Source organism: Stegodyphus dumicola, chromosome 1 (assembly GCF_044657685.1).
Source record: "Stegodyphus dumicola isolate Sdum_Otavi_A_Nest chromosome 1, ASM4465768v1".
Lineage (NCBI taxonomy): Eukaryota > Metazoa > Arthropoda > Arachnida > Araneae > Eresidae > Stegodyphus > Stegodyphus dumicola.
The window spans coordinates 57741808-57768541 of NC_140768.1; the positions used below are offsets into that span (position 1 = coordinate 57741808).

General features: G+C 31.2%; 2 protein-coding genes across 2 annotated transcripts in view; one reads left to right on the forward strand and one right to left on the reverse strand.

Moving 5' to 3' along the window:
- Dnz1 (DNZDHHC/NEW1 zinc finger protein 11) overlaps positions 1-2627 on the reverse strand; it is a 154970-nt gene extending 152343 nt beyond the window's left edge. Inside the window, exon 1 of the mRNA XM_085815056.1 lies at positions 2378-2627. Coding sequence (XP_085671182.1) covers positions 2378-2496 — 119 coding nt within the window. The 5' untranslated portion in view covers positions 2497-2627. The remainder of the gene's footprint in view (positions 1-2377) is intronic.
- A 237-nt stretch (positions 2628-2864) lies between these two features.
- The window catches only part of LOC118189419 (uncharacterized), a 47340-nt gene continuing 23470 nt past the window's right edge, over positions 2865-26734 (forward strand). The window contains exons 1-6 of the mRNA XM_035360012.2: positions 2865-3179; positions 3416-3533; positions 3621-3662; positions 15696-15806; positions 18811-18943; positions 25367-25467. Coding sequence (XP_035215903.2) covers positions 3417-3533; positions 3621-3662; positions 15696-15806; positions 18811-18943; positions 25367-25467 — 504 coding nt within the window. The 5' untranslated portion in view covers positions 2865-3179; position 3416. The remainder of the gene's footprint in view (positions 3180-3415; positions 3534-3620; positions 3663-15695; positions 15807-18810; positions 18944-25366; positions 25468-26734) is intronic.

Sequence of the window (26734 nt, forward strand, 5' to 3'; positions counted from 1 at the left end):
GTAAAGTAAAGCGTACTCCTTGTATCCTTTATCAGAAAGTTATTGTTTCATTTATCGCCAAGTTATTGTTTCATTTATCACAAAGTTGTTGTTTTATTTATGGTAACCTGAGTAGTTGAATGTTTCATAAATATACTTTTACCTAGAATTGGGTGCTCATTTGACTTTTTAAGTGAAAATATATCGATGTGCACATGGACAAAGTCAAGAGAGTGCACAATGCCAAGTTTGTGAAATTCTCTGATGTTTTTTTAAGTGAAAATAGGTTGACATATGCATGGATAGCGTCAAGGGAGAGCACAATGCCTAGTTTGTGCAATTCTGTGATTTTTTTTTTAAGTGGAAATGATTAGAGAAGAAAGAAGGGTACCTCTTGTATTATCGCGAAGTTGTTTCATTAATCACCAAGTTGTTGTTTCATTTATGGTAGCCTGAGTAGTTGAATGTTATTGAAACACTATTATGATGTAATTGGTTGCACGATTGCGGCAAATTCGTAAGGGCTTGTGGTGTACGAGTGTTGGTTAGGAAGTATATTGCTTGTTTTGTGGTTTAGATGGTAAAATGGCCGAATATGGTAAGATTAACTTGAAGTTTCTCTTTAGATTTGGAGAGAAAGGGCAAAAGAGCTTTACTTGACTGGTATGTAAATGAAGGTTTACTTAGTAGCCATTATTAGGTGTCCTGTTTGTAGGAAGGAAATACATATGGTTGAGCATTGTTACTGAGGGTATTTTTTACTCTTATTTTGTTAATTTATGTGGTGACACCAGTATACAGATTCTAGTTCAGATAATTTTAGGAAGTTTTTGGATGCTGCTACGGAATTTTGTTTGACTGAAGACGTGTTCTTTTGTAAATAAGGTAAGTGGATATTTCCTTTGTGTAGTGCAAAGATGAATTTCTTTTTTTTTTATGTTATTTCATTGTTCGATTTAAAATGTAGTTTATTGAGATTATATATATATATATATATATTTTTGTTGGCTGCTCCTTTGACTTTTTAAGTGAATATAGTTCGATGTGTACATGGACAAAGTCAAGGGAGTGCACAAAGCCTAGTTTATGCAATTCTCTGATTTTTTTTTTTTTTTTTTTAAGTGAAAATAGGTCGATTTGTACATGAATAAAGTCAAGGAAGTGCGCAATGTCATCTTTGTGGAATTCTGGGATTTTTTTTTCAAGTGAAAATTGGTCAAAGTGCACATGGATACTGAGTTTGCGCAATTATTTGTCTTATTATTTTGGCTTTGTGTAGCGGCGATTTTTTGCACGAAAATTACTGCTATACAAGCCAAACTAACAAGTCAAAGAACTGCACATTTTTTTCTTTCACTTTCGGTATTTGAAATCAAACTTTTTCACTAATTGTTCAAATATTCATTTCCCCTTGGAAATTTGCAGAATTTCGGCATTGTGACAACATTATGTGATAGTTATTTTTTTTATTTATTACAAAAGCTAATTTGAGCTCGCTATTATGTAAAAATTTAATTTATACCATTTGTAAAAAAATTTTGCATAAATTTGTCTATTTCAAATACTTTGTGCCTTGACTGTAGTAGATTAAGTAGCTAATAGAATGGTTAAAATACTAGAGAGTTGAAACATAAAGTTTCTTACGATAATTAATATTAATAAAAAGATTTCTAATGACTCGAGTTTCACTATAATCATAAATCTCACTACATTAATTGGTTTAATCCTAGTATCCGGTGCACACAGGATTTGGCGACTTTATGATTAGCAGTAAAAACGGGAAATATACGATGAGTAGTAAACGGGTCATTCAAAGAATATATATATATAGTACATAGTAAATTTAAACAAATTAAATTTAAATTTTAACAAACATATATAAAAGTAAAAAAGCAAATTTAAAGCAAAAAAAAAAAAAAAAATTGTAAACATATAAAAGATTTAATTCTCGAACTAATATACAATATCATTTAAATTCAGAAGCATAAACAAATCAAGTGCAAAACCAATCCATGAAAATAAATTCACTAATTTAGCAAATTAAAATTAATCCACACAATTTTTTTTTTAAAAATGCATAAGTGAATGACTGTTGAGCAGGCAGGAGACAGACTTATCAAGAGGACGTTCTTTGGGTCATTTTTGGTGTTGGCGATAATTTTCAAAACCGCGCCAAGGCTGCACCGTATACTAGGATTTTACCAATTAATCTTTAAAATACAAAACATTAGCAGCAGAATTAAGTAAGATACAAAATTTATTGAAAATAATAAAATAAAGTTACAGATGTTTGCAGTAAAATATAAAATATAAGTTTTGAATGTATGGACATTTAATGACAACTTATTTTCATATTCTAAATGTAGCAATATAGGATACTGAAAAAAATTAAAATCACCTTGTCGACATCGTTGGTATTACCATCCATTCCACTACAGCATAATCTGCATAAAATACTGCTAAATAAGTTAATATAATGCAGATTATGCCACAAGGATCTAATCTGAACACAGCCATTACAGTAAGTGTGGATTTTCATCACAATTTTTTCCGAAGAAAATTATTTTTGGAATAAATATAAGTTAGATAATTGCATTTCCTTAAAATCATAAGCAGAGCAGTCGATTTGTTGTCAAATAACAATAAAAAAAAATAAAAAAAAAAAAGTAGCAACGGTTACAGCTACCAAGCTAATGCTGAAACTTCGACTTTTTTTTATCGTAAAACTAAATTAAATACTAAACATTCGCTTTAAAGTTAGGAAATCACTTTTATAATTTTGCGCTTCTATTTTTGTAATTGAAGATTTCTTACTGTAAACATAGTGTGTTGTTTTGTTTTTTTCAAAGTGTAACAGTGTATTGTTTTGTTTTTTTCCCACTGTAGAAGGTGTTAGCACCAGGGTACCTGAACCGAAGACCTTACCCGTCATCGAACAATTTGGGTATTTTTTAATTTTGCAAGCCATAAAGTGAATAGTATAATATAAACAATTATAAAAGTTTTGAAGTTGAGAGTATGGCCAGAAATTTAGAATAAACATAAAATAAGCGTGAAACCAGCCGAAAAGTGTATTGTCTAGTAATCGAAACTTATTCATGTGTTGCGCAATGTCAGGGTTGGATGAGTAAACATCCCTATGAGGAAATTTTCAGGAATTTATGCTTGCGTGAAAGGTCTTTAACTTGATTAGCTTTGAAGTAAGTTTTACCAGTATTTGTATTATTATTAAAAGATTAAAAATTTTTGTTTTACAGGTAAATATGTTTCAAATTTGGTTCTATAAGAGAATGATAATTTGATTTAAATTATTTTACAAGGAAGAGTATTTTGACATCGAAGTCTATTATTTAACCTCAGTTTCATTTTTTGAAAAGATGAAATCGAGTTTATGAAGTGTAACTAATAGCTGATACTTGTTATTATTTTTTATTAGAATGGCTGGTTATCCTAACTTACCTAATGGACAGTTTTTACCGTCACCTTCCCCATCACCATCAGGACCTTATTCTCCAAGAACACCACCTCCACAAAGAACAAATATACCCCCCGCAGTAAGAAACCTTATTTTTTTCCCTTACGTAATTTTTTGTACAGTTTATTTTGAAAGTTGATTAATTATATTTCGTTACTTTCTATAGGCAAATTACGTACCACCTTCAGCTTCCCCATATCCAGTTGGAGTAAGAATTATTTAAAATTTTGTATTCTGATAGTTTATAATGAATTTAAGTTTTTTGGTAAAGAATTTACAATATAAGCAAATTATTTATTTATGTAAATAATTATATTTAATAATATTGTAATAACATTTACATGCCATAGAATAAGCAAACTTTGGAGTTTTGAAATAAAAGTATACATATGAGATATGAAATGTTTTTACATATGAGATATGAAATGTTTTCAACAAATGAGATATGAAATGTTTTTATTATGTGTAATATTGGAGTACATATATTCTAGAGAATCTTGATATTGGAAAATAAGTAAAATTTATATACTTAAAGTAGCACCGTTAAGTTAAATATATTAATATGCTAAATGCAGCTATGTGTGTAATATAATTTAATTTGGCTAATCTTTGGAATATGGTAACAGGTAGTTTGGTGACATTTTGGTAATGCGATAAATGTTACTAGCTATGACTTTAGCAGTGTACATGGATGAAGTCAAGAGTGTGCGCAATGCCATTTTTGTGCAATTCTGGGATGTTTCTATAAGCCAAAATAGGTCGACGTGTACATGGATGATACCGTGTATGTGCAATTCTTAAAAACGCGGCAAGCAGTGGGCGATTCTGCACTTTCTCCCAATTTAATCTTCGTTAAGATTAAGCACTTTTGTTCCATAAAAGTTCTAGCATGAGCGTAATTCGCCTAGCAGATTGTTGGGAAAAAATGTTGTGTTAAAAAAAAAAAAAAGGCCTTTACTTCGTGAAAACAAAATGGCATCCAAAAAAAAAAAAAAAAAAAAAAAACTAGCAGGTTGCTGTAGCAGGGTTAGTCGCCAAATTTTCGCCAAAAAATTGCTAAGTTACCATAATCCGAAGATTAACCTTTAATTTTGCCATTTGGTTTTTTGACACTTGGTTATACAAGTTGTTGTATATTAAATTTATAATTTTCTGTGAATTCTAATTAATTCTGAGAGATTTAATATTATAATACATTGCTGAGGGGTAATGCTGTATCGATTTTTGCTTTTCAGAGATTCTAAAATACAGTAATGTGAATATAATTTTTTAAGTACATGAGGAATCCTTTTAGTAATATTAGGTTGTTGGTATTTTAATGTAAGGTAATTAAATATGTTATTGAAAAATTACTTGAAAATTAAAATAAAGTTTCTTAAGTCTGCATAATATTTCAATTTTGGGTAGGATCCAGTTGTTACATATCAGTGTTCAAGATGACATGCAACATCAAGAAATTTTTACAAAATATTTTGAGTGATTTTAGAGTTGATCTTTGGATTATGGTAACTTGGCGATTTTTTGGCGAAAATTTGGCGACCAACTCTGTTACAGCAACCCTCTATTTTTTTTTCGCTGCCACATGTTTCTTTTCTTTTTATTTACTGAACACTTTTTCCAACAATCTACTAGCCGAATTACACTTATGCTAGAAATTTTATGTAACAAAACTGCTTAATCACGACAAATATTAACTGCGAAATTGGGAAAAAGTGCACAATCGCAAACTCCTTGCGAGTTTTTCAGAATAGCACATACACATAAACCATTTACACGTCGACTTATTTTAACTTAAAAAAACAAACCAGAATTGCACAAAAATGGCATTGCACACACTCTTAACTTTATCCATCTACACTGCTATTTTCTCATAAATTAGAAAAATTTCACGAAAATGCATGAAAATTTTGTGAATCTTTAAATCCGGTAGAAAGAACATATATGAAATTACCTGATCACGAAAAAGTATATACCCTTTCCAAAGATGAACATTTCCACGTATAAAATAAATAAAATATCCAAAAACTTTTACCTCTAAATTATCTATTATATTATAAACGTCACCAATGAATTCATACCGCAAACATTACAAATACTTAGTGTCAAATATTTAAATTATTTCCATGCACGTTTACTTCAACTGAAACGTATACCAAATTCATTCCTACAAACATAAAATTCACAAAATAACTATCACTTAATTAAAATATCACTAAACCATGTACACGTCGACTTATTTTTACTTAAAAAACATCCCAGAATTGCACAAAAATGGCATTGCGCACACTCTTCACTATATCCATGTACACTGTTTTTTTCTCATAAATTAGAAAAATTTCACGAAAATGCATGACAATTTTCTGAATCTTTAAATCCGGTAAAAAGAACATATATGAAATTACCTGATCGCGAAAAAGTATATACCCTTTCCAAAGATGAACATTTCCACATATAAAATAAATAAAATATCTAAAAACTTTTACCTCTAAATTATCTATTATATTATAAACGTCACCAACGAATTCATACCGCATACATTACAAATACTTAGTGTCAAATATTTAAATTATTTCCATGCACGTTTACTTCCACTCAAACGTATACCAAATTCCTACAAACATATAATTCACAAAATAACTATCATTTAATTAAAATGTAATTAAATTCAAAAACACTACTTAAAATATAAATAAGCACATACATTAAATTAATAAAAATTAGCTTACAATCCTAATTACTTTATTTACTCCTTACATTTAGTATAACAATCCATAAAAATAATATCCTCAAATAATTAAAAATACTAACTTACCTAATCTTCTACAGAATCTTGAGTGCATGGCGGATCACAAAATGTCCATTTTCACCAGGTTTCTTGCACCGCCATTCAAACTATCTGTAATATCCTTCCTTTCACACAATCTCATTTCATTCTCACATATTGGACATTCATACTTATCCGAAATTAAGCAATTCTTTTCAGTTACACATAAACGCAAAAAAAATTTCAGATTTACTTTATATAGGGCCATGAGATCCAAATATTAAAACAACACTGTTTCACAGAACATAGAATGAAACTACTGCTATAAAGTACATCAGATATTTTTACAAATATACCCCCTTTTCCGATTAAAGAACAGTGATTCGTCCATTAATGTCACATGACATATCTCATGATCTCTCATTTCCCTCACACAAAATAATGCATAATCAGAACACAGTACTTCTCACATTATTCCCAAAGTCCTAGGTAGTAACCTTTATCGCTCCAAAATGTCGCCAAACTACCTGTTACCATATTCCAAAGATCAGCCGATTTTAGTATAATGCTGTAGTAAAAAAGCATTATGGAGGTTTAAAAAGGTTATAAATTACATTAGATTAATAAATGCAGTTTTTAGAAAATCACAACAAAATAAGTGAAATAATGGTGTAAGGAAAGTGGAGGCTTGAATGACCATATATTTTGTCAAGATAATGTGTCCAGTGCTTAAAGGCAAGTGGTATTAATTAAAATAACATTGTTTTTTGCATTGTTATAGCTTGTTGTATGGTAATTTAATGGGCAAATATGTCAAACAGGTAGGTATAGAGCTCTTTGCTCCATGAAAATGGGAAATTTTTGTCAGACTACTTCAAAAGTCATAGTTTTTCCACTAAATTAAATGTTACCTAATTTTAATTTTTAATTAGTTTACTAATTATCCCCATCATGCTTATAAATAATTAGGCTGTGAGCAGGGCAACACTTAGACTAATTGGGGCCAGGACAAAAACTTCTTTGGGGGCCTCTCCTCTGCTTCATAATTTCAAAAATGAAGAACCAAACTTTATGGATGTATTTAAATTTTTCACTGATAGATATATAACAAAATTGTCTAGAACCTGAAATAGCCCCATCTTTTTTTTAGTAGTAATGTAGATTTTTGCAGTGTTGCAAATGAAATTAATTAATCAAAAGAATATTTGATATTTTGTTAGAATTTTGAGAAAATACAGCTTATAGTTGAATATTGTGATTTTTCAGTGTTGTGAAAATCCAACAGAATCCACTGAACGTGATGCAGCTAAATGTTTCGTAGTTGCGATTAAGATGACCTGATTAACAATCATATCGCTTCAGTTTGTGAACTTTTCACAAGTTTTCGAAATGCAGTTTTCTGATTGTTAACTTTGTCATCTAGCTACGAACTTTCTATAAAATAAACTTTCTATTTGATTTGGTGCCACGCTCTGATGTGGAGGTCTAGGGCAATTCTGCTGTACGACCCTGCCTTAGTGAGGCTCTGGTTGTGAAACTTAAATCTGAACATTTAGGTCTCACAAGTTCAATATACTGGTTAGTTCATACTACTGTAGAGTTGAGAATTGATTCATCAATGAAAAGTAACCAAAAGTCCAAAATCGTTACTGCTTTCCTTGCATCACTTATCACACCTGGTAAGTGTACCAATAAATTCTGTATATCCATAAAACTAAGTGCATTATAGTGATTAGTGGAAGCTGATATCGGTCAAAATTCCTGGTGCAGAGTCTAGTATTATGAGAGTCTTAATTGCTTTTGCATGTCTTTCTCTCCTTTCTCAGTTGTAATATTGGTCTGCTACCTTTGAAGGATCGCTTCATAAGAGGATCGTTTAAAAGTTCTTGCATTCTCGTGCATGTTGGCTGTGGTTCAAAAAGACAGACGTTGTTTGTACCTTTATGAAAAGCACCTTTACGCAAGTCTGAGTTTCATTTGCATTACTAATTATTTATGAAGAAAGCCTTCAGCACCTGTATAAAAAATAAGAAATTTTGCATAGCTTATGTTTATGGACCTTGCATCTTTATGAAGAGCACTAAACTAAAAAAAAAAAAAAAAAAAAGCTCCCCATATCTTTAGAAAAAACGCTGGATTAGCAATGAAAATGCTAGATTGGTATAAAGCCATGAAATTTGTTTATTAAAGTAGTTGGTTCCCAGTTTCAAACCTACTGTTTCATTTATTTATATTTTCATTTTGCATTATATGTTATGTTACTTGATCCGCAAACCACTGGCTTGTTGAAACACTGCATGGCTTTATAAACTGCCAAGCAAGCTGTTACTATCCTATGTGAATAGATACTCTAAAAGTGGTCAAATAGCAATGGACAGTACTTGAAAGTTTCATTGCCAAGGCACCATTTCTTTGAAGCAATGAATTACGCTTTTGGTTGTGAATCTTAAAATTCTGTCATTGGGACTGTGGTTAAATAATAAAATTCTAGAATAATCACATTGTGTGTTTATTTTTTAAAAAAAATTAAAGAGTTATGACAGTTTCTGTATATAGATAATATAGTGAATAGAAAATTCCACGTGTGAGCAGCAAAATCCAAATCTTTATCCAGTGCATGAGCAAAAGTATTTGAAAAATGTGTTAAAATTTTTTGGATAATTCCTTGTTAAAAAGGCACTATGCATAGTCTCCAAAACTATATATTTGAGAATTAATTTATAAATTCTGAAGTTTAAATAAAATATATAAAATTACAAAACAAAAAAGGTAGTTCTTTATTGAAGTAGCCACCATAATATTAACCTTCAATTAGTCGTGCTCGATAAAAGTATCTTTATGGGTACCCCTTGCCGAAAATTGGTGATTTTTGGCAGTACATGGATACCGAGTTTGTGCAATTCATTGACTTGTTATTTTGGCTTTGCCGCTACATGAAGCCCAAATAACAAGACAAAGAATTATACAAACTCGGTATCCATGTACACATCGACCTATTTTCACTTAGAAAAACATACCAGAATTGCACAAACTTGGCATTGAGCACTCCCTTGACTTTATCCATGTACACATCGACCTATTTTCACTTAAAAAAAACATTAGAGAATTGCACAAACTAGGCATTGCCTACTCCCTTGATTTTGCCCATATACACATCGAACTATATTCATTTGAAAAGTCAAAGGAGCAGGAAACAAAAAAATATATAATCTCAATAAACTACGTTTAAAATCAAACAATTAAATAACATAAAAAAGGAAATTCATCTTTGCATTACAGAAAGGAAAAATCCGTACCTTATTTATGAATTAACTCGTCTTCAGTCAAAGAAAATTCCTTAAGAGCATTCAAAAACTTCTTAAAATCATGTAAATTTTAATTTGTATACTGGCTTCCCACATAAATTCACAAAATAAGAGCCAAAAATATCCTTCGTAGTGTCGTATCGTCCGACCATACACATTTCCTTCCTACAAACTAGACACTTAATAATGGCTACTAAGCAAACCTTCAATACACACCAGTCAAGTAATGCTCTTTTTTCCTTTCTTTCCAAATCGTACAGAAACTTCAAATTAATCTTACCACATTCAGCCATTTTACCATCTTTGGGGGACATAAAGTATTTAACAACTTATTTAATTAGTAAAATGTATTCAAAAATAATATCACAACTAATTCAACAAAAGTAAAATAAAGCAAATGAAAGTAAATTAAAAAAAAAAACTTTAAATGTCTTGTTTAGGATCTACTTATTCCAATATTGCACATTCAAGAGAAAAATATTTTAGAGGCAGTCTGATTCAGCACTATCTTCCTTTGAACTGGAATTTTTACAGGTGAACAATCATTACAAAGTGTGGTAACATGGCTCATACATAAGTTTTTTCCTCTAGTAGTACATATATACCTTGTATTCTTCCATTGTTGATTATTTTAATATGGCTTGCACAATTTTCGTTTCTTAACCTGACTGATAGGTGTATTTTCGATGGCTTGAGAAGGTTGTTTCATGATCTCTGCCAGTTTAAGGCAAAGTACACAGTTTTTTCTTCTTACTGCTTCACTGGACCATTTCATCTATCAGAGCCAATTGATGCAAGAAGTTCATACCATTTTTCATGTTCTTTCCATTTTGTGAGTTTATGATCTGAGCATTTAAGTCTCACAAGATCCATGTACTGGTTAGTTCATTCTATTGTAGAGTTGTGAATTGATTCATCAATGAAAAATAACCCAAATACCAAAATCGCTGCAGCTTTCCTTGCATCAGTAATCACACCTGGTAAGTGTGCCAGTAAATTCTGTTTGCTGGCTTTCATCCTGCTTAATGGTGGGATTTGTTCCGTCAGTACACATCAAAAATCTTTTTGTTCTCAGATTGATCTCTGAAATCCTCCTCCTGTATTGAATCATCATCAAACATTATACTATGGATTTCTTTTATGTCATTATGTCATTGGGATTCAAGTTGAAGGTTCTGTTTTTCAAATCCATTTAGAGGAGGGGAAATGAATTTAGTTAAATTGTACCTACTGGGTGATTACAATATTTTCTGCATTTACAACTGATTTACAATCTGCCAAAAGTATTGTAGTATTGCAAAAATTAAAAAAAGGAGATATAGAATTCATAAAAATATCGCATCCATAATATTTATGCCAGTTGTCGTGTAACACCTGTGGGGTGAACTGAGCTGCTGCAATTTTGTACCAAACATGTTTGAAGCTCAGTAGTACACTAGTACACTAAGCTCTGAGTTATAATAAGTTAGGAAGATAACATGAAACCCCTCCCTTGGAAGCATGTATTGATGGCAAAGGAGGGGAAAGTGTAGTGGCGATGCACCTGCATGACTAGTGGAAGGTTAAGCCTTTGGCAGCATGTGAAATATTTATGTTACAGATTTAGGTGAATTTAACTGCCAGTTTTGATGAATAAGAAAAGTGTCCATTTTAACAAGGAAATATCCAAAAAATATTAACACATCTTCAAATATTTTTGCTCATGTATTCAATAAAGATTTAGATTTTGCAGCTGATTTGCAGAATTTTTCATTCACAAAATGTTTATTAATTGTTTGTTATATTAATTTAGGCACTTTTCCGTTTCGCCGGCGCAAATCTCGCCAAGCAGACTTTTAACACACACATAAAAAATGCATGTTATGTCACATACAGCACACACATAAAAAATGTTAGTTCTAAGAATTTTTTATTTTGAAGGCATAAACATTTTAATATCGTTTAAAATTTTGTAAAAAGCCAATAAATAAAGACCATAAATTTGTAAAAAGACATTAAATTTAAGAATTTATTATGCTTTCATGGTTCAACATCCTGATTCCTGGTTCATATCACGTGACCCTAAGTAATCTCATCTCACGTAAATTACGCTACAAAAATCTTAATTCTCTTTAATTATCTACATTAATTTCAAGTTAAATCTTAATTTTGAATGCAAGAATTATTTCAATTCATATGACTAGCTTACTCAGAAATTATGTAAAACCGTAGTGCTTTGCTTCGCTAATGCATTCTCATTAGAATTGATGAATTTAACTCTTGATTTTGCCTTTTCTATATTTTCGCCTTCGGGTGAGCAGTGGGATTGCATAATAATTGACTTAATTACCACGAATGGCCTTAGAGCATAAAATTGAACTATCTGATAAAAATTCTATGTAATTGTATGTCAGTATTGAAAGAAACAATCAATCTGATAAGAAATGGCTGTGATTTGTTTTGAAAATGATGTGTAAAAGGTTACCAGCAAGGATATTCCATTTGGCATCAATTGTACCATTATTGGCGACTTTTTCGCCTGTGCTGGCAAAACGGAAAGGTACCTTTATTTATTATGAATTTTTATAACATTATTTTCTGAATTCCTTCTTTTTCTTTATGTAGAGAGCACCTCTGTGCTTATAGGTCACGATGCTAAAAATTGTGAAATACTTAACAGAAGATTAAATGGGGTGGGATAAAACATTTCATTATTAACAATAAAAACACTTTTTTTTTTAAATTTTAGAAATCAACATATTTTGTTAAAAGTAAAGTTTCATTAGTGTTTGCGTACTATGATGACTACCTTGCCAACATTTGCCAATAAAAGTGTTTATTGACATTTTTTGGTTTATGTTTATAAATTCTTTTAAAAGTAAAAGCCCTAATTATAAAGGAACAAAAACACATTTTTGACATTGCAACTCCAATAAAATCCTGAATTATAAAACTTCATATCATGGCCGTTTTTACAAACGTGTTCTTTGGGTAAAATTCCAGACTCTCTGAAAAATTCTATCGTTTCTTCTTCATTTGAAGGGTGTTGGAAGATGTTGATATCCATTGGGAAAATAATAATCACAAAAGTTTCACGTGTTTAATCTAAACGTAATGATCCGCGTAAATGTAGCAAAAAAAGGTGTGGTAATAGCAAATGAGGGGGCTAATGCAGGATAATAATACTCTTTATTTTAGCTCCCTCTATAACCTATGTTAGGGTTAACCTGTATAATCTACAAGGGTCGCCAGTTTTGGCGATCTATCTAGGTAGTTGTCATAGTATGTAAGTACTGTTTCATTACATTATAACACTTAATCATAATATAATTATTGAAATTCATGAGTCTCTCTCCAAGAAGCACAACCTGAAATATTATTCTAATTCCTTGCAGTCAAAACAAAAAGGTGAGCACACTGATACCAATCCAATGTTTTTCATGAAGGTGTAGATACTTTGCAGCTGTATGCCAATCGAGCATTTTTCTTAAAGGTGTGGGCCAATCCAGTATTTTTCATAAAGGTACAGGAAGACAGACATATTTTTACAGAGTCCCTCTTTTTTCATAAAGATGCTGAAGATTTATATCATCCCCTACTAAATTAATTAGCTTTTATGCAAACAAAAACTGTATTTGCAGAAGACCATTCCTGACAAATGCTGAAGGAACAAGTATGTTTGAAAGAAATAAAAAGTCTTAATTGGTATATTTCTCTTCTATATATTGTATGTCATGAATGGATTCTGGTAAGGATTGAGATTGGATTCATATATGAAATGTATGAAAATAAAATAGTTCGAAGTTAGAAACAGATTTCTCCTAATTTGCTGTATCTTTTGTCAGAGCCCGTGCCAAGTGTTTCTTTCACCTGAGGTAAAAAGGTAAATGCATGCCCCTATATATGTCAAAATAGCTATATTTGTATTAAACAAAAGTAAATGTATTAAATCAAAATATCATAATTCATATAGCATAATAATACCATAATTCTTAAAGTATTTTTTAATCGCAGCTTTATAAATTCAGAAAAATAATATAATATATTTATAACTTTCAAATAAAAATGTTAAAAAATTCTTTTTTTGATAAATAAGAAATAAAATCGAAATGCACATTGCATTAACTTCCAGATTTTCTTGAAATTTTTCCTATTGTTTTATTAATTTAAGTTTGCTGAAGCTTATTTCCCCTAATAATAACTGACAAATTAAAAAATATAATTAAAGTAATTTTCGAATTCGTATGGCCAATTTGGTGCCCCTTCTAGTGATTCACCTGCAGCAAGTGCCTCACTTGCCTCACCCTTGTCACGACTGTGTCTTTTGTATATCTTAAATTTTAATTATGTTGATGCAATTGATACATCAACCTTCAGAATACTTATAACACAGGTCAGTGTTTTGCAATAACATTTGTGAGCACTTAACTTATTAGTATGCAAGGAAGGAGAAGAGAGCTTTCAGTATAATGCAACTCGTGGATTTTTATTTGCGAATTTATTTGATTTTTATTTGTGAATTTGTGGCATTTTATTTATGAATGCAAATATGTTAAAATGTTGATATGTGTTTGAAAAGCATGTTGCACATAAATTAAAATTCCCGTTTTAATTTATCTGTTACTGTAGAGCTGTAAATGTTATTCTGAGATCTTTGTGTAAATTTTATGAATGTGTAATTTGCCTCCCTCCCTCGCTGAAAAGTCGCAACTTGTTGGTGACTAGTTTTCTTTCAAGCTGATGGTGCTTGAATGATAATAATCATTTTCCAGATAGTGGCACACTAATTCCCTATAAAAGCAGTCAATCAGTAAAATTAAAAAAAAAAAAAAAAAAAAAAAGTATTGGTAACAAAACACTTACCTTTTTCAAGAAATCCTTCTTCTTTGCATTCTTGTTCTCCCCATGTCCTTCCACTATATTTTCATTTAAAAAATTTAAATCATTTTCATTTAAAAAACATCAAAGAATTGCAAAAACTTGGTGCATTATGCACTAGCCAAAGCAGACGTATGCTACGTGCATACCTGGGTTGCCACATAAATACTTTTTAGCGATACCATGGATTGCCACATGACTATTTTGATGAGAGACTGCTTTGCCTCATGAGAACATTTTGCAACTTTTTGGTGGGGATATGGATACTCAGAAAGTACTACAGTCAAAAGTCGTTAATTTGGACAACCATAATCCAGAATGATCTATAATCCGGACCTCAAAGCTAAAAACTTTCTGTCCATGCACCGCGTTGACACATGCGCATAGGCGTTTACGTGTGCACATAAGACCTTTACAACTGTGCATATGCGTGTGCACAAGCGCAAAATATGTTTTCGCGTGCGCGTTTTATGTATAGCGGATGGTTTAAGCTAAAATTATCTAATTATCTATATCAGTTAATGTTGATGATTGCATTGTTCCTTAATCTTCGAATTGGATCCGGCTTATTATTTTTTGCAGACTGTAAGAGCAATTTTATAAAAGTAAACTTGAACTTTCGATTATGTCAAATAAAATTTACGATGCTGGAGCTCCCAAAGGATCTACAAAACGAAAGTATGTTTTGATGTCCATCAAACAAAAAGTGGAATTGCTGCAAAGAATGGATAAAGACCTAAAGAAGGTGACAGAGAGGTTAGTGAAAACGAAAAAATTTCGATTGACAAGTTAGTCGGTATTCTCGGCACAGCAATTACGGGACTTGAACAGCGGAACTTTGTAACTGAACAAGAAATTATGTCTGTTTATAGAATTAAAGAGAAAGTATTATCACATAAAACGAAGCAACTTAAACAACTTACATTGAAAGAAATGTTTAATAAAGTAAACAAATAAATATTAAGCTCTTTTTTTTTTTTTTTTTTTTTTTTTTTTTTGTAAATTTTGATACCCTTTAGATCATAATTGTTCTTTATTTCATAAATTATGGTTTCATATTTTTTAGAATTTCTGCATGCCATCTTACGAGATTTAAACTGATGATCTATAATCCAGAAAAATCGATAATCCGAAATCGCTGAAGTCCCGACGAGTCCGGATTAACTACTTTTGACTGTACTATTTTTTTTTTTTTTTTAAACACTGAATTGCTATTTCACATGTATGCATATAAAAATGCTGAAAAATATGGAGTACATTAGTGATAGTTTTTAGAGTATTTTCAAAAATGTAATTTTTATTATATTTTGTTTAGGGTCTTCAAGGTACTTTGTCGAGTGTTACCAAAGAGGTTGGAGGAGTTCTTAAAGGCTTGACAAAAGCTGGTGCAAAAGCTTTGAATAAAGTTTTAGATCATACAGCATTAGTAAGTTCATTCTTTTTGTAAATGAATTTATTAATAAGTACAGAATGCAGGACCTTAATGTTAATTTTTGCTCTAATGACTGTTTAACTGGTCAAAATTTTTGTAGTGTTATGAAAGATTTATTTTTTGTAATGCTAAATAATATTTGCAATGCGGCTTTTTATAATGCACTGTTCATAGTCACGATGAACATAATCATTTAATTCTAATCAGATTCTTTTCTTTTCAAAAATTGCATCTTATAACATCATTAAGACAAAATCTGAAAATTAAGCTTTTATAGCTATACTTCCCAAGACATATAAATTACTAATATTTTAATATAAATAAATTAAGGTATATGAATTGCTCTACATCTAAGACAACATCTACTGATATTGAAAGAATATTTTCAAAATCTAATGTGTTATCTAGCAAAATCAAAAGCTTGAAGTAAAAAGTACCTGAAAAAACTTCATATTATTATTTAACCCCTTCGCGCCGACTGTCACGTATACGTGCCAGCAACGAACACACTTATCTACCGGCCGACACGCAGGCGTGCCAGAGCATTGTTGCGTTTTCTACCGAATGTCACGTATTTGTGCCAGTACCTTGGAACGTTTTTTAAACTATAATTTCTGCCACAAGATGGCACTGTATGCCCATATGGTTTCAGATACATGTACATTATACATTCTACTCGAAATGAGAGAAGCATGACTCACATACACATGTTTTTGATTATATAAACAAACGGGGAACTAAATGTTTCCGAATGGCGTGATTTATGACGTCTCTTTAAATCGCACTTTATTTGCACGTGGTAGTTGTTTATTGTAAGTAGAAGTTTTATATGCGCTAAAGCGTTGAGTATTTCGGTTTACAGTTCAGTTTTTAGAAAATAATTAGATCTTGTTAGACATGAATTCTTTCTGTTTTTACCATTTCAATGTCGAAGCATTGAAAATGTTTAACAGAGCATGAAATAGCAGAAATGATGCAAAATATTTCAGATATTAATTCTGATATTCTGATATTGTTTCTGAAAGATTAACTGAAAGACATTTTCCAAAACTTTGTTCAGAAGAGACTGATAAGAAAATGAGACGATGGTGCTTCGTTTGTTCACATTCCTGGAAAAATCCTCCAAAATGGCAAGTGAGTTATTACGAGTTCAAGGAATGTAACGTAGGACTGTGTGTAGATCCCTGTTTTAAAATTTTTCATACGAAAAGAGAATTTTAAGTAATATATTTAGTTTTCAGATGTATAATGTTAAAAGTCATAAAATGGTGAGTAATTAAAATAAAATGTGTAAAATATGCATTTAAACAAAAAATAAGGTAATTAAAGTATATATATAAAAATATCTATAAAGCATAAGCCATTTAAATACTCTATAGAGCATTATTAAACAATGCGTTGATACTTCGGAAATTTCATAGATTTAGGCTTAGTAGCAAAAAAGCCCCCGGCCCTGGAGAGACGCTCGCGGAAGACACTGCTGGCCTCCGCGATAAGCGCGCGTTTTCGCTACCCGGCTCAAAGGGGTTAAGTCTTGCAGATATATATCGTTACCATTTGATATATAAATTATAAATGGAATTAAAATGTTATAAATGTATATATAGGTTGTGGATCTTCAGCTGATTTTTTTTCTGCCTTTATATTTCGATTTTATATTTTAATCCTTTTATCTAATTATAAAAAAAATGTGGTACTTTTCTGTTTTGCCGGGGCAAACGATAAAGTTGCCAATAATGGTACAACTGATGCCAAATGGAATATCTTCACTGGTAACCTTTTACGCTTCCTTTTCAAAACAAGTCGCAGCCATTTCTTATCAGATTGATTGTTTCTTTCAAAATACTGGCATACAATTACATAGAATATTTACAAAAGGAATATCTTCACTGGTACCTTTTACGCTTCCTTTTCAAAACAAGTCGCAGCCATTTCTTATCAGATTGATTGTTTCTTTCAAAATATATACTGGCATACAATTACATAGAATTTTTACAAAAGGAATATCTTCACTGGTAACAACTTTTTACGCTTTCTTTTCAAAACAAGTTGCAGCCATTTCTTATCAGATTGATTGTTTCTTTCAAAATACTGGCATACAACTACATAGAATTTTTACAAAAATAATTAAATTTTATACTCCAAGACCATTTGCAGTAATTAAGTCAATTAGGATGCAATCACACCGCTCACCCGAAGGTGAAAATGTAGGAAAGGCAAAATTAAGGGTTAAATTCATCAATTCTAATGAGAATGCGCTAGCCAAGTAAAGCACTGCAGTTTTACATAATTTCTGAGTAAGCTATTCGTATGAATTGAAATAATTCTTGCATTTAAACTTGTATTAAGATTTAACTTGAAATGTAGATAATTATTGAGAGAATTATATTTTTGTAGCGTAGTTTACATGAGATGAGATCACGTTGGGTAACGTGATATGAACCAGTGAATCAGGATGTTGAACCTTGAAAGCATAGTAAATTCTTAAATTAATATCTTTTTACAAATTTCTTGGCTTTTTACAAAATTTTAAATCATATTAATATGTTTATGCCTTCAAAATAAAAGAATTCTTGAAACTAAAATTTTTTTATGTGTATACTGTATTCTGTCGCCAAGCACACTTTTCCTTGGCGAGATTTGTGCCAGCGAAACAGAAAAGTACCAAAAATGTTATTAATTGTCTTGTAGTGTAACTAGTTTTAACAATAGATGTAACTAAAAGCTGCTACACAGTTAGTATCAACGTAAGCTATATTTGTACGTATAATTATAAAAAGGAAAATTTTAAATTCAAAGAAGTTATTTATTTGAAAAACCGTAGCTTTCATATTTTCTGATGCCGGTTAAATTTTAACACGTTTTACCGAAACTGAAATAATGATACTGTTAATCAAAATGAGTATTTATTATATTGGTCCGAAAATTACAATTTTGATGATTTTGATGATAGCTATAAAAACAGTGATATTCATAATTCTATGTTTATTGTATCTAGCTGAATGTCAAGAGTGGAAATGTTATACAGTTTATATCTCGTATCACTGGATTATCATTGCAAATTCTTCAATCACCAGACGGTCGTCTAGTTCTTGATTGTCTTGGGGGAGATGGACATCAGTTTCATAATGGTATATTTTGGCCTTTAGATAATATTTTGATAAATATGCACAAATTTTGTTGCTTCATTTAACTGATTATGAGTAGATGCAATGGACCATTATCATACTTACATATATGTGAAAAACACTTGTGTAAGTGAGGTAATGTAAAATTGCGTAATGTGAAAAAATTTACTAGTTTCATAGATGCAAAAGGTTTCAATTCCATAAATGTGAAATTTGTTCATAAGAGTAAATTCAGTTATTCTGGACATGTATTTTATTGAAATTTTATTTAAAAATAGAAGAAAAAGTAAGAAGGTCAGAGTATGCATTTTTTTTTAATGTTGATTATTAAATTTTATTGGTACTCTTCTGTTATCGGGACCAGATTAAGAAAGTTATGTATGTATGCACATGTGTATGCATGTATATGCCTATATGCATGCATATATATTTATATACATGCATACATGAACCAGGGCTGTGGAGTCGTTAGGGAAAATGACCGACTCCAACTTCGACTCCGACTCCTTCATATATACGTAAACATATACACATGGGTACAGCTTATTTTTTTAATGTAATTTTAGGAGATACAGCTGTTAAAAGTATTTATGGAATAAAAAATATTTAGCCTAAAAACCAGGGCTGTGGAGTCAGTAGGGAAAATGATCGACTCTGACTCCTGGAATTTTAAAGACTCTGACTTCTCATATATATATATATATATATGAGAAAAAAAATTGATAGTATAGCAAATTATTTATATTAAAATTAGCATTTATTATAAAATGGAAAAACTGGCATTAGTAATTTCTAAGAAACAGTAAAACTTCAGCAAGATCCCCTTTGTTAGAGCACCATAGATACAATTTGATACACTTAGATCTTAAAAGAGTCTTTCCACGCTGACTTGAAGAAGAGCTGTTACTGTTGGGGCTACTTCCTTTAACTTTTCAGGATAGATTTTTAAGTTCTAAAAAGAGGTGTCTTGCAAGAGCAATCATATTTATCTATTTCTTCAAAGGCCATGTATAAATTTTGTTTGTATTTTTCGTTTTTATATCTAAAGGCTCTTGGTTATTTATTTTCATTCGTTTTCTTTTAGCCTTTTCAATATTATCCAAATATTTTTCAAAATCTAATTCATCAGTGGAAGACCATGATAGAGACTCAGTTAGAATATCTGCAGTTTGACTGTCCTGATTTGAATACTCCAGTTGTTCTGACAATAATTTCATTCTTAATGAAAGTTCATAGATGGCTTTCTGGAACTACTCTGATATGCGCCTTCAAGTCGCCAAACATTTTTGGCCAGAAACTCCATGCTGCCATATTACTATCTAAATGTTTTGTCCATATTTTGAAATATCTCAAAAGACGCGGTTTTTGCCGATATGTTTTAACTTAAAAAAACATCTACGAATGGCACAATCTAGGCAACGAACGAATCTACAAACTATGCACACTTTGCTTTAATAAATTAACATAACAACAATAAATTTCAAAGAATACTATGCACACAGCGTTCTGTTTCAACTTTAAAAAACATCTACAAATTGCACAATCTAGACGCTATGCACCAATCAACAAAATTAACTAAAATAATTAAAATAAATTTCAAACAATTTAAAAAACAACAATAACAACAGAAATTCATACTAAAAAAACAATGAACATAACATTCTATGAAATAAGAATAAAATAAAATGCACTTACCATGAATTAATGCTTTTTCGAACAGCAGAAATACCAATTTCATACCACCTTCAATATGCTGCCACGTAATCACTATGGTATTTATATAACAGCCAGACACACTATCCAAAAAATTCATACTATGGTTCACAAATAAATAAAATTGCAAATAATCACAAATCCCTACCTCAATCATGCACAGCCACTAAAAATAATCTCCCACACCTTTTTTCCACACCTCCAAATACCCACTGCCCCTCAACAGGATGGCCACGATGATTATTCCTTTTGCCAAACTTCAATTCAACAACCTCCACCATTTTATTTTCCCCCCCTATCTTCTCAGACACAGAGCATGATGCAAACCAACAAGCTTCAGCGAAAGATTTTTCAACGTCAACACGGTTGCCATACAACATGCAATCGTGCCAAAAACCAGTGCAGAACACATTTCACTACATTTGGTGAAATTAGGGCATATATCAGAGTTGTACCAACTTTCTTTGCTTTTTTAATTTGTTTGTCATCCAACAAAATTCAACGATTTGGATCTACATGCATTGAACCGAGCACGATCTTATTGTCTAGCAAACTAGTTTCTCTTTTCTTCATTGAAGAAATGATTCCTTTTGCAATAAACCTTCCATTTTAGAAAGAACAAACATCACATTCTTCCAATTTTGCCTCTTGTTAATTCTTCAGTTTGTAGCGTTTTGGTGGCTATATACGGTATAGAAAGAGGAATTTCCAATTCTCCATGATCATTCCACAGTCTTTCTGTTAGTGAAACATTAGGGTTACCTACATCTTCTAACATTCTCGTCTCCTGTTAATTCATCAGATTGTAGCTTTTTTATGACTATATACGGTATTGAAAGAAGGGTTTCCAGTTTTGCAAGATCATTCCACAGTCTTTCTGTTAGTGAAATAGTAGGGTTATTTACATCTTCTGAAAATGTTCTTAATCCTAACAACCACTATATCATCAAATATATACTTCTCCATTGTGTTGCTCCTTTTCCTGCTTGCTTCCTAAGAATGGCATCAATTTTGGGAGTTCTTCTGCTTACCTAAATTCACCAATGAGATTAGTAACTAAATTAATCAGTTTAATTAATAATGGCAAATATCTTGCTCACTTCTATTTATTTACTAATAGGTCAATAAAATAGAAAATAACTATTTATTAATGTATATAGTTCATAAATAAAAATGTTAACTCAGTTTGTCATTATTATTATTTTTTTTTTTTTTTTTTTTTCAGTTCACTTTAATTTCATTTCAAATTCAAACTGTTCAATAAAAACTGGAGTTGGAGTCGATGCATTTTTTAGTGACTCCAACTCTGACTCCTTTTACCCAAAAAATCTACCTGATTCCGACTCCACAGCCCTGACATGAACACATGCATCCATACACACATGCACGCATATATGCATTTCTAAATTCGGTCCCGATAACAGAAGAGTACCAATTTATTTTGTGTTTTCTTGTTTGTATTTAATGAAGTAATCGAGACTGGGTAAATGTTAAAATTGAAAGATTAGAAATCTTCATTAATTTTGTAGAGCAAGTTTTTTTTTTTTTTTTTTTCTTTGTGCCTTTTCTCTCTCTTTATGGGCATGCACACATAAAAGTGAGCTTGAAAAGTTTATCAGAAATTAAAGAAGTTTAATTTCATAGTTGTCCCTCATCTAAATCAAGATCTTTTGCTTCACATGAAAGGGAATAATTAAAAGCATTATGTTTCTGCTACTCCAAAAGCTTACTTCTTTTCTTTTTCTACTTTTCTGTATACTGCAATTCATTTTATGCTAAAAAAAAGGTTTGTTCATATTTAATTTATTTTTCTTAATTTTTCATGTATAGAAATTTTTTTTTTCTAAAGGGGGATGTCATGGTATGTGCATCTATAAACATCTTGTGAATCTAGCAAAAAAAGTAAGCATTTTAAAATGCTGGAATTTTCACTAAATCAGTTCCATATAGCATAAGTTGGTACCAAAGATATTAGTTATATTAACTAGATTAGTTACATTTAAACTTTCTAGAAAGCACTATTCATCTTGCAGAAATTTGAGCCTCTTTGAGCTTCAAACATGTCACCGAACAATTGATAATTGTTGGTTAGACAAATTCAAATACATCTTCTCAAAGCCATTTAGAGTGTTTGTACTTAGGATCTGTCATGGTGATTAGTTGATATTATTGATAGCCCTGATGTCAATAACCAGTCTGTGTGAGGATGGCACTAGGCATTTTGCCACCCGGTGCAATCTTTTTGGTTCCTAAATTTTGCTATCTGCTGCCTCCCAAAATTCTGTTGTCCAGTGTGTCTCCTTAAGTAAAAAATTACTGCTAAGTTTTGCAATTCAATGCTTCTGCAAATTCTGAAATATCTGTCACTCCTAAATTCTGCCACCTGTTACAGCCAGTTACATCAGCTCTAGTGGCAGCCCTGTGTCTGTGTACATATACATATTTTGTCTAAAAAGTGCAGGATATGTATCAAAACTCCTTGGTTGTATTCATGTATCATTATGGAACTGTCTAGATTAGTAATACTGATATCTATAATTCTCATCACCAAGAGTTTTCTGACATCATTTCCTTTCATAGTGTTTCATAGTTTTATAGTCTCAGGTAGTAAATGTGCAATATCTGAGTTAGAAATAGTAGTTTGATAGTGTTAAGTAGTAGTTTGTCTTACTGGTGTGATGTACATCACATCGGAAATTAGCAGTATTTCAATATAAATAATAATATTACTAACTATTCTACTTCATTAACTGTTATGTGAATAATGACTCTATGAAAAACAAGATACAGCAGTGGAAATGTGTGCTACATTTGCTAGACCACATGGAGAGGGAGCACATGGTTCTATCTTCTGAGAAGCTTCCAAAATGTTGGAATTTTAATAAAATAAGGAATTCTGCAATAAATGTGAATCATTAATGATTTCAAAAAAATTGGATGCAGAGCTTGCAAAAATGTTGGTGCTCTGAGAGCAAACCATAAAGTACAAGAACATTTTTCAACATTGAGCTTCAACATTCAACTATTGTCAGTTAATGCTACAGTAGAAGATGAATCAGATTAGATGTTTTCTCATTGTAAGACAATTTTCTAGCTTAAAAAGTGTTCAGCTCATTAGGCAACTTTTTCAATACTGGAAGAAACAGAAACTAAATCTGTGAAAACTGTATTTACCAAAGCTTTTGAAAATGTAAAGGAATTAAATGCCAGTATATTTAGAACAACCATATATAGCAATTTAAAAAAATTAAGCATTGATTTTTCAGAATTTTAAAAAAGAAATTTATGTCCAAAATATGAATAGAATCAATATACACTATTTTTTAACTCCAGTTATCCATGTATTAATGCTGTGTATCATATTGTTGTATAGATGAAAAAGCAGTGTAATTAAGAACAGAGATGAATAATTAATTCACTTTCCTTATAGGTATAATCACTAAAATAATTCAGTTGTCCTCTCTCATTATTTATGTAAAAAGCAGATCTCCAGAAATGAATAAGCTTGCTAACCCATTCCTTGAATAAAACTTAGAGATGTGTGATTATCCACATCCCCACCAAAAAATCTCAAAAAAGTAATGGTGAGGCAATGCACAATGTTAGAAAAAAGTATTTATGTGGCAACCCAAGTGTGCACTTAGCAGTCATGGATTTGTGCTTTAATTGGTCACTGGAAATTAACTAGTCATTTTTCTGATTAGTATTTCTTTTTGCATTGAGTAATTTTGTTTTTGTAATGGGACACATTGTAATGGGACTATGGAATTTACAAGTTGATGAAAGGAAAGCTTTTCATTTCTTTATAAATATGGTATTTTTCCAATAATAAAGAATGTAAAAATTCACATTTTGTGAAGTTTCACTTCTTAAAGAACCAAATTTTATGGAAATGCAATATAAAGAATTACAATCAGTGTGTTAGAATTTCAGGTCAGAAACTTCTTTGAAGATACCCATACCTTATTGCTTGCTTTATTTATTGTTGAATAAAGGAATATATAAGTTATTTATAATCTGTAAGGAACAACTGGGATTATATCCAAACACACTTATATGTTAAAGTATTTTCATGAAATGTATGAAAAAAGAAGAATGTAAAAAGTAGGCAGCATTAGATGCATTTTAGAAACAGATGTAAAGATTCCCAAACAAACATTTCTGCTTAAAGTTGACAATAGTTTGCAATTTTTTGAGGGGCTGCATATAATCAGGAAGTACCAGTGTCATGGTTGAAGAATATTGAAGTTTTTCATGACCTGTGTAAGGAACTCGGTTTTTATGATGATTTTGAGGGAAAAAAATATCTCTTGATGGTTACAAATAATGAAATAATGTTCTCTCTTTCCTTCCCTACCTATCATAAACAAACATGAGTATGTATTTGCCTTTGTTTTTTGCTACGCTCACTCAGTTCACTAAGCTGTTAAAGGGTATAAAAACATGTCAATGCTTCATAGGAATTTGTGAACCTTTTTTTATCCGTGATTTTTTTATCTGAGATGAGTGGTAAGACTGCTTTATCTAGGTTTTCCATTTTTCATGCTGTAACCTCCTATGATCTGTTTACGTTACCTCAGATAATTAGAGTGTTATTGTATATTTGTAAATAGTAACACCTGAACTCCCAAATATTTTGCAACATGTAATCTAAAAAATTTCTTACTTTCACTGATAAATATTATAATTTTTTAATACCTTTCTTTTTTACAGCCCATTTTACAGTAGTGAAAGATAGAGAAGGCTATATCATGCTTCATAACAATTTCAATTATTTAGCAATTAAAGATGGTTTAGCACAACTGTACTCAGCTGTAAGTATAATTTCAATATAAATATTTGTTTAATAATCTTCTTACCTTACTCAGATAACTTAGCAATTCAGGATCCAAAAAACCAGTTTTTAAAACATCTTTTTTAATTGCCAAAATTGTAAGAAAATAATATTAATGGGCAAAATATGAGTAAAAAATATTATATATATGTATATATAACTCAATATCACAACAGCCCTTAGTTGAGTCATGGCCTGCAGTGTCCTGATATCTGCTTTCTTGACATGAAAGAGCCCAAGATGGCCCCAAGATGCATGAGTATATATATGATGGGGGACCCCGAAAAAAAACCAAACTGAGAATGTGCTTCCATTTGTAGCTGTAGTAGAGAGTTCTAGTAGGTACCTTCACAAAACAACTGTACAGACAGTATCAGTTTGTAGGTTAAGCATTTGAGCGCGATGTCGCGTTTCTCTTACTGCTGTCATGTTTGATCTGCAGAGTCGTTATGGCAAATTTAAAATAACAAAGAATGTGTTTGAAATTTTGTTTCCTGCTTGAAAAATCGACAGTGGAAGCTTAACAAATGCTTCAATTTTAAAATATAACATATTGAGCATAATATAACATATCAGTGTTTAAGGAGGATGCTATGAGCCACACACATGTGTTTGAGTGGTTTGGGCGCTTTAAACATAGTGTGATGAGTGATGAAGACTCTGTTCGTTCTGGGTGACCTTCAACATCTCAAAACAATACTGAAAAATCTGCCATAAAGTCACCGAGGATCATTGTTTCATAATCGACCAGATTTCAGAAGAGACTGGTGTGAGTTGGAGCTCATGTCAGCAGATTTTGACTGAGGATTTGAAAATGGGGAGGTGGAGTTTCTGTTAAATTTGTTCCTTGTCTTCTAACACAGGATCAAAAAACCATTTGATTGAATTTGAGCCAGAACTTAAAAAAAGAGATTGAAAGTGATCCAAACTTTTTAACCAAAGTTGTTATGTGATGAGAGTTGGTGTCATGGGTATGACGCAGAAACCAATCAAGGATCAAGCCAGTGGAAGACTTCCAACTCTCGCAGACCAAAAGCAAGACAAGTGAGGTCGATTGTGAAGGTGATAATCATTGTCTTTTTTTATGTTTGTGAAATTGTGCATCAGGGATTTGTTTTCCCTGGCCAGACTGTTAACCAGCACTTTTATTTGGAAGTTTTAAGATGTCTCTGAGAGGAAGTTTGTAGAAAAAGGCCCAGAACTTTGGCAGTCAGGTGACTGGTTCCTTCATCATGAAAATTTCCCCG